General features: G+C 35.8%; 2 protein-coding genes across 6 annotated transcripts; both read left to right on the top strand.

Annotated features, from left to right (window-relative positions):
- The first annotated feature begins 1,514 nt into the window (after positions 1-1,514).
- LOC133825394 (uncharacterized) lies at positions 1,515-2,915 on the top strand. Its single transcript, XM_062258346.1, has one exon. It carries the CDS (start codon positions 1,515-1,517, stop codon positions 2,913-2,915), a length of 1,401 nt encoding a protein of 466 aa, XP_062114330.1.
- Positions 2,916-3,265: 350 nt separating this feature from the next.
- LOC133823418 (E3 ubiquitin-protein ligase SINAT2) lies at positions 3,266-7,930 on the top strand. Of its 5 annotated transcripts, XM_062256190.1 has the most exons (5): positions 3,297-3,427; positions 3,836-3,918; positions 5,062-5,376; positions 6,242-6,628; positions 7,189-7,930. In XM_062256190.1, exons 3-5 carry the CDS (start codon positions 5,164-5,166, stop codon positions 7,507-7,509), a joined length of 921 nt encoding a protein of 306 aa, XP_062112174.1. In that variant the 5' UTR covers positions 3,297-3,427; positions 3,836-3,918; positions 5,062-5,163; the 3' UTR covers positions 7,510-7,930. The 5 variants fall into 5 exon arrangements, with proteins under 5 accessions (XP_062112172.1, XP_062112175.1, XP_062112173.1 ...); XM_062256188.1 differs by lacking the exon at positions 3,836-3,918 and having other exon boundaries at positions 3,266-3,427; XM_062256191.1 differs by lacking the exon at positions 3,836-3,918 and having other exon boundaries at positions 3,287-3,427; positions 5,151-5,376.
- The last annotated feature ends 235 nt before the right edge of the window (positions 7,931-8,165 follow it).

Genomic DNA, 8,165 nt, shown 5'->3' with positions numbered 1-8,165 from the left:
CAGGATGTGAAGAGTCCACAAGAAAGGCTAAAAGCCCCCACTGTGGCCCCAGGTGGCGTCGTGTGCCACGAGCAGGGGCTTGGGGGGAAAATGTACGCCCTCATTCTCCACGGGCTATTAGCAAGCTGAGGTATGGCATAATTATATCAGCTACGTGGATGCCACATACCCGGAGCTGCTGTTACCAGGTCCCACCTCTTTAGCTCGAGATAACCAAAGGCTTATTAAGGTTACTAAGGAGTCGGGTCAGAAGTATAGACACCACAGGCTAAGAAGACATCCAGCTCGAGGCATGTGCTTGAGTTGGAAGCTGTGACCCTTTATAAAGTTAACCATGCAATGTAAACGTGCATATATCAGACATCACGTGTCTGATATATCCCTGAATTCTCGGACACGCAGCATAAATGTGCATGTTCAGGCACCCACGACTGGGTTGGGTTGTGCGGCCCATTATCCCCCTTACTTATTGATTAGACCACACTTCATTTGTCAGGTTTTAGGAATTAATCATGAATGTCACAGAAGTGACATGATGGGTAAGAAGGTCACGGGATGACCCCCCTTGCCAGCCCCCAGGTGCCCTCTCCTATAAATATGGAGACCCTGGGAGTTGCAAAGGGTTGGATTCTATTGTGTAAAGAAATACCCTGTAAAGAATACCCGAAAACTAGCAATAATATTGGCTGGTGGAGTAGAAGGATTTTAACCTTTGAACCACCTAAAAAAGTATTCGTATCACCATTTTATTTCAAGATCATTCATCTGTTACGGTTCATTACTTAGCACTAATCCCATTCTCTTATTCTATTAATTACCTGTTGGCGAAGAACCGCGTCAACATAAAGGTTGTGATCTAATTACTACAAAATAAAGATTGAGACATAAGTGATAAAACTTGAGGACCCCTAGTGCTATTTGCCCTAAGTTTTAAAACATTTTCTAAATTTAAACAAGGGTAAGTAACCATTCGATACCCTATATTTTTGCAAAGTATCATTTTGATACTATGTGTTTACAATAATGCTCATTTGATACCCTGTATTTTGAAATCGTACATATTTAGTGCCCTATATTTTTAAATTGTACATTTTTGGTACCCTAAACTCAAAATTAATTTATAAAATTTTACCAATTTAATAAAACTGATCTTAAATATATACGTTCCAAATTTAAATTTTATTACTTAATTACATATAACTGTGTCAGTTTGGTCATATTTATAAAATTTTATCTATCAAATCTGAGTGTAGGGTACCAAATATGTATGATTTTAAAATACAGGGTACCATATGAGTATTATTGAAAATAGAAGTTACCAAAACGATAATTTACAAAAATACAGGATACCAAATAAGTAAATTCCCTTTAAACAAAGGTCTCAACTAAAAAAACACCATCAAGGAAATTTATTTTTCTTTTTCTTTAAAAAAGTAAAAAAAAAAGGTCATAAAGGATGAAAATAGGGTCTGCGTCAGGGAGATCCAATGTCTCCTCTTTAATTTGTTCTTATCATGGAATACTTGTTTCGGAGACTTCAACTAGCTGCACTTGATCCATCTTTCAGATTTCACCCAATGTGCAAGAGTTTAAAGCTTGTCAATCTTTGTTTTGCTGATGACTTGATCCTCTTTTGTAAGGGTACTCATTCGGCTGTCTTTTCTCTTAAGATTGCGCTTGATGATTTCAGTTCGGCTACTGGTTTGACCATTAATTCTGCTAAGTCTCAAATCTTTTTTGGCGGAGTTTCTTCTACTGTGAGGAATATCATTTCTCAGGAGATGAATCTTATGGAAGGATCTTTTCCGCTCAAGTACCTTGGGGTTCCTATGAGGCCAACTAAGTGGCGTCATGAGGACTGTGATATAATTTTGCAAAAAATCATATTAAGACTTAACTCTTGGTCCAGTAGACACCTCTCCTATGCAGGCCGAATGCAGCTTATCCATTCGGTTTTATTTGGTCTCCGTAACTATTGGATGAGTATCTTTATTTTACCTCAGAGTGTTGTTAAGGAAATTGAGAAATTGTGCCGTAGCTTCCTTTGGGGTAATGCTGCTCTGAGAAGTAAACCTCATTTAGCTTCTTGGAAGAAGGTTTGCCTTCCAAAAGCGTATGGTGGTCTTGGTTTAAGAGATGGCGCTCTTTGGAATAGAGAAATTCTTGCCAAGTACATTTGGGCATTATCTGAGCAACCTGAGATTTTATGGGTTAAATGGGTTAACTCTATATATTTGAAAGGCTGTAATTTCTGGTGTTACACTTTGAAATCTGACTGTAGCTGGTATTGGAGGAAGTTATGCCACATAAGGGAGAAATTTGGTCTCACTGAGATTAAGGCAGCGGGTAGTTTTGGGAGGTTTCAACCATCCAAACTGTATAATTTAGCTCAAAACCAGCAGATTGTAGGCTACTATTCGGCTGTCTGGTGCAAGCTCACTTTGCCTAAGCATAGATTCCTTCTTTGGCAAGTGATTAATGAGCAGCTTCTTACTAGGGATAATCTATTAAAGCTGCAAATTGTGGTGCCTGTTCAATTGTGTCCGGTTTGTGGTTGCTTTACTGAAAGTCACCAACATCTTTTCTTTACTTGTTGTTTATCTACTCAAGTGCTTCAAATTCTATTTAACTGGTTTGGCTTCAGTGCTTGGCCGAGTGAATACACCAGTTGGAGTGTTTGGCTTGCTCGTCCTCGGCGTGGTCTGTTGGCAGCTTTGCTGAATCTTTCTGTTGCTGCTACTCTGTACAGCATTTGGAGAAATAGGAACAGAAGTGTTTTTGATGACTATTCTTTGACAACTATCTGTCTTGTTAATGAGATTAAATCTGTAATTAAATATAGACTTTACTTGGTTAATTTTAGGAATTTTTCAGTCCAAGAGCAGTCCTTGTTAAGGCATTTACAATGTAATTAGTGTTGGGGCTGTTGGCTTGTTTTCAATTTCGGTCTTGTAGTGCTTGGCACTCTGTTTGTACAGCTTGTTTTGTTCAATGAAGTTCTTTTCCTTCTTGATAAAAAAAAAAATGAAAATAGGGGGAAAGTTCAAAAAAAAAAAATTATTATACACTTGGCAAAAAATCATTCCGAGTTGCCTTCATTTTATTTATTTTTAATAATTAAAAAAAATCGAATTTCAAACATTGCGTGCGGGCAGAAGCATTGGTCCACGCCTCCCACAGCAAGAAAATAAAAATAAAATTTCCACTTAAAATAGGAAAATAAATATAAAAAGGATTATTTTACATCCATTTATAAATAATTTGGAGAGGAGAATAATTTGGGGGTCTTGGCCTACGCGTAATTGTAGAATTGTTTTTCTTTTTCTTTTTTTTTTTTTTTTGGTTCGAGGCATAGAGACAAAGGAAGAAATACATTAATGGCGAGCTCTTATACAAAGAAGAGGATCTTGAATGAATGAGTGAATATGTATGTATCGGTATCCAGGTAATAAGGTAATAGGCATCGAGGTTTTTTGGGGTTTGTGGTCCGGGTTTCGTTTTGTTTTTACTTTTGTTTCTTTTTCGAGATTATAATCTAAAAACCCTTTTGTTTTTTTCTTCTAATTTGGAGCGAACCTCAGTTTTTATTGTGTCAATTGGTGGTTTCTGGGGACATTTCGCTTGGAAATCTCAACTGGGTATCTGTGTTTTTGGTCTCTTCTTTCTGGGTGTTTTTTTTAATAAATAAATTATTATTGAGCATTTACTATTGATTTTTGGAGGCTCAATATGAGTATAATATATATATATATTTATTGATTTTGGTATATCCTTATTATGCTTGACTTTATTGCATTGTTCATTATGTAACTTGAAATGTTTATTTTTCCACAAGACTGTCAAGACCCAATCTTGCACTGTTAGGTTTTTCTCTTAGTTGAGTATCATATTCGGTTGACGGATTGTACAATGATTAAGGTAGTCTCTTTTTTTTTTTTCTTTCCCCCGGCAAATATAGCTTTATATTTGGTTGCTTGATGAGAATTTAAAATGGGATTTGTTTGTTATGTTCCTATGCTTCAATTTATGTTTTTCTATGTGGTTCATCAATCGCTAAAGGAGGGTTTGGGTTTTGTTTGTATGCGATTTTTTATGGGTAAGTTCAAATAAGAAGGCTGTATTCAGTGATCCCAGTTTTGATTAGATAAACCTTTGTTTTCCCTGATTTACTTGGGTATGTAGGAGATTTGAGTCACTGCTTGGTGATGTAAGATTTTGAATTGTATATATTTTTTTTCCTTCAATAACATGTTCTTATTTCACAAACTTGTAATTCTAGTTTACTTTCTGAGTATTTCAGATATTGGATTCACAGTTATATGCTGGATGATTTTTCTTTCTGTATCTTTCTTCTTCTTCTTTGTTGAATACAATGTAATGTTTATTGGAGGCAATGGGTGCTTTTCAATGTGGAAGCTTAACTTCTGATCATTCCATCCGTTCCTGTATTTCTATTTATTAAACGAAAATGGGATTTTGATTGAGAAACCCAGAAATGCTTTGGGAAATTCAATGAAAGGACTTAGGAGTTACTTAACTTATAGTAATAATAATATAGGGGGAGTTTTTGAACACTCATGTTGTATGTTAAAGTCAAAGCTTATTACGTATACATACTAAGTCATTGCTTTTGGAAATTTATCTTCTTCTGTTTTTAAAGATCCTATGCATTGCCTTGATGGTATAGGGGGCCAGCAATGCCTGGGAATATTGTATATTTATAACTCAGCATTTAATATAGTGGAGGTTACATATTTTTTTTTATAACCAAAAAAATATTTTTATATCCCTAATTCACTTTAGATACACGCATATTCACTTAAGCAATGGTAGAATTTTCTTTTCCTTTTGGGAGCAACCAAAAAAGACTTGAGAGTTCTCACTGACGTATTAGTCTTCACTTCTGGAGTGTGTTGAGCGAAAAAACAAATAACACATAACATTTTGTAAATTTACTCTTCCTGTACTCGGTCAAATTTAGTATAATCATGAAAAATGTTTTTACTGTGTATGGTTTGTTTTATTTGATATTCTTATTCATGTTTCACTTTATTTTGACAGGCCTTATATATATACTGAGAATATGAGAGGGGAATGATTTGGACATATATTGTTTAGAATTATTTTTTCTAACATAGAAATACCATTAGATTTGAATTGTCAATGGCTCCTGGAGGCAGCACTTTCAAGGAAGTTCTTGAGTCCCACAGTACAATATCAGATTATGATGTAGCAATAAAATCAGAATCTACTAGCACAGTTACAAAGACAGCCTCTGGTTTGGGTGGCAAAAATGGAGTTTATTCAACTAATGGTGTGCATGAGTTACTTGAATGCCCAGTTTGCACAAGTTTGATGTATCCCCCAATTCATCAGGTGTGGTTTACAATTTTCCATTTGGGTTCTCACTGCTTCAATCTTATACTGTGCGCTGTTAATAAATTAAATGAATTGACACCAATCCTATAATTTCCCAATCACTTCGGAAGATTAATTAATTTCAATAATATTTTCTTACTTTCCTTAGAAATGAATGGTTTGATCCATATCCTTGTAAAAATTGGCACCAAGTTAATTGATTTTAAGATTGAACAATATATTTTTATAATAAAATGGAAGTTATTAGATCAGATATATTTAGTAATGATTTTGAAGCTTAGAACTTATGCTGTAGAAGAAGTTGTGTAGTTTTATACTCATATAAGAGTCTATATCGAGGAGTATGGTTTTGGGAAGTTTTTCAAGTTCTTTTTTGTATGAATTTATAGGCCATATTGAGATGGTGTGGATGTAGAATATCATTTTTGGTTTGCAGAGAAACAATTTCCTAATGTGAATTTTAAAGTTATGGAATAATGATATATGGACGTTGCTTAACATTTCCATGCAGACAACCAATAGTGTGTATATTTTTCAAGTCTGCAACTTATTAAGCCTAGTTCAAAACTGGAGTCAAATTGTATGTCCTCACCACTTCACTTCTCTATTAATACCAAAGTAATGAAAGACTGAGAGCTGTGGATTGTTGATATATGGACATTGCATTAGTATTACCAAGTAAACAACCAGTCGTTACTTGTATGTTTTTTCTTTAATGTATTTTAGCTTAAACTTAATTGAAATCTGGAAACAAACGTATGTCCTTACCACTTCTCCCTCTATCTATACTGAAGTAATGAGATTTTCTTCCATGCTTATACTTATGATTCTGGTTGTTTTGGTCCAAAATCTGATCTTGCAGTGCCCAAATGGCCACACTTTATGCTCAAACTGCAAGGTTAGAGTGCATAATTGCTGCCCAACTTGCCGCTATGATCTTGGAAATATAAGGTGTTTGGCTTTGGAAAAAGTTGCTGAATCATTAGAACTTCCTTGCACATACCAGAGTTTTGGTTGCCATGATATTTTTCCATACTATAGCAAGCTCAAGCATGAACAACATTGTCGATTCCGTCCATACAATTGTCCTTATGCAGGATCTGAGTGCTCAATAACTGGTGACATCCCAACCCTTGTTGCACATCTAAAGGATGATCACAAGGTCGATATGCATGATGGTTGTACTTTTAATCATCGATATGTCAAATCAAATCCACACGAAGTTGAAAATGCAACGTGGATGCTGACGGTACGTTTTCCTTTTCCTGATGTTATACAGATATAATTATTTTTTCCCCTTCTTGATTGGGGAGAAGTGGTAATGGTTTGAAGAGCAATTTTGCAGGGCTTCTTTTATTAATAGTAAAGATTAGTTTGTATCAGGCTTTTAAATCTATGTGTTGGATTGTTTCTTTTCACTTCTGTGCTTACTGGGACAGGAAAGGTATGTTGATTACTGAATGAAGAGAAACATACCAATTCAGTTAAGCATGCCATGATAACTAAATACTTAGAAAGGAGGGTGGGATGTAATGTGCAGTACATAGATCTTTCTAACTGTCTATTTCCTGTTATAACTGCATTATGGATCAAATTATTTGGATTACAATATAAATTCCTCCTAAGGGAGCCTGTGATTTTGTATAATCCTAGTGGAAGCTATGGGAAGGTCTGCTTTTCACGGCATTCACTTCTAAGTACTATCTTAAAGAAGGAATTCTGTATTCTTTTGTTTCAGTTTTACACAATTTCAGTTATCTGAAAATAAGAATCAGATGGGATAGCTTGACATTTTATTTTCACATGCAGGTATTTAATTGTTTCGGAAGACAATTCTGTTTGCACTTTGAGGCTTTTCAGCTTGGTATGGCTCCAGTCTACATGGCCTTCTTACGATTCATGGGTGATGACAATGATTCCAAGAAATTCAGTTACAGTTTGGAAGTTGGTGCGAATGGACGGAAGCTTATATGGCAAGGAATTCCTAGGAGCATTCGTGACAGTCACAGGAAAGTCCGTGACAGCCAGGATGGCCTGATTATTCAGAGGAATTTGGCTCTGTATTTCTCTGGTGGAGATAGGCAAGAACTAAAGTTAAGGGTCACGGGCCGCATATGGAAAGAGGAGTGAGCTGAGCTCTTTGCAAGGTTACGTGTACAGTTAATTGATATCGTGGGAGATTCGCTAGGGTTTTCTCAATTGAGTTTGCTTTCGTGCTCAGGCATCTGTTTTGGGTAGTTGGAAAATTGAAAGTGAGGGAAAGGAAATTCAAATTGATCACTTGGGATTGGATTGGATAGGGAATTCAGCAGAATACGTGTTGTTACACTAGTTATTTGTAGGTCTTTCTTCACCTTCAAGACACATGAACTTGTCTTTAGCTCTCACATTGTGTGTCTTGAGGGACCTGTGTAATACCTATGATTTGCTTTTGTATGGTGTGGTCAGTCATCAAATCCTTTGGCCAAGAAATTGACAGAATTCTATGGAATAGGGTTCCTTACCCTTTTTGTCAGTAAAATTTATGAAACTTTCCTTTTTAAAAAAAGAAGTTGCGTCGTTATTTCAATGAGTTGCAAAGATGTTAATTTTTGTCCCCATGATAATTGCATTACAGACTGGCTACATACCCAACTTTTGTGCCCCAAAATTGGGACTGAGACAGATGGTGAGTGAGTGAACAAAAGATGTAATTGCAGCTGGGACAAATGGGTCTTCAAGTGGGTGTTGTTTTTGCATAATAATGTAATGGAGTCAGCAGCTTTCAAGGCATGTCATCATGAAAT

Source organism: Humulus lupulus, chromosome 3 (assembly GCF_963169125.1).
Source record: "Humulus lupulus chromosome 3, drHumLupu1.1, whole genome shotgun sequence".
NCBI lineage: Eukaryota > Viridiplantae > Streptophyta > Magnoliopsida > Rosales > Cannabaceae > Humulus > Humulus lupulus.
The sequence above is the reverse complement of the archived record's forward strand: the minus strand, read 5'-3'. Positions and strand labels throughout refer to the sequence as shown.

Bases quoted from the DNA above. Each gene is read 5' to 3' on its own strand.
- LOC133825394 (XM_062258346.1), top strand. From the start codon at position 1,515: ATGGAATACTTGTTTCGGAGACTTCAACTAGCTGCACTTGATCCATCT.
- LOC133823418 (XM_062256188.1), top strand. From the start codon at position 5,164: ATGGCTCCTGGAGGCAGCACTTTCAAGGAAGTTCTTGAGTCCCACAGT. The intron at 5,377-6,241 runs GTGTGGTTTACA...CTGATCTTGCAG, and splicing joins TGTATCCCCCAATTCATCAG to TGCCCAAATGGCCACACTTT. The intron at 6,629-7,188 runs GTACGTTTTCCT...TTTCACATGCAG, and splicing joins ATGCAACGTGGATGCTGACG to GTATTTAATTGTTTCGGAAG.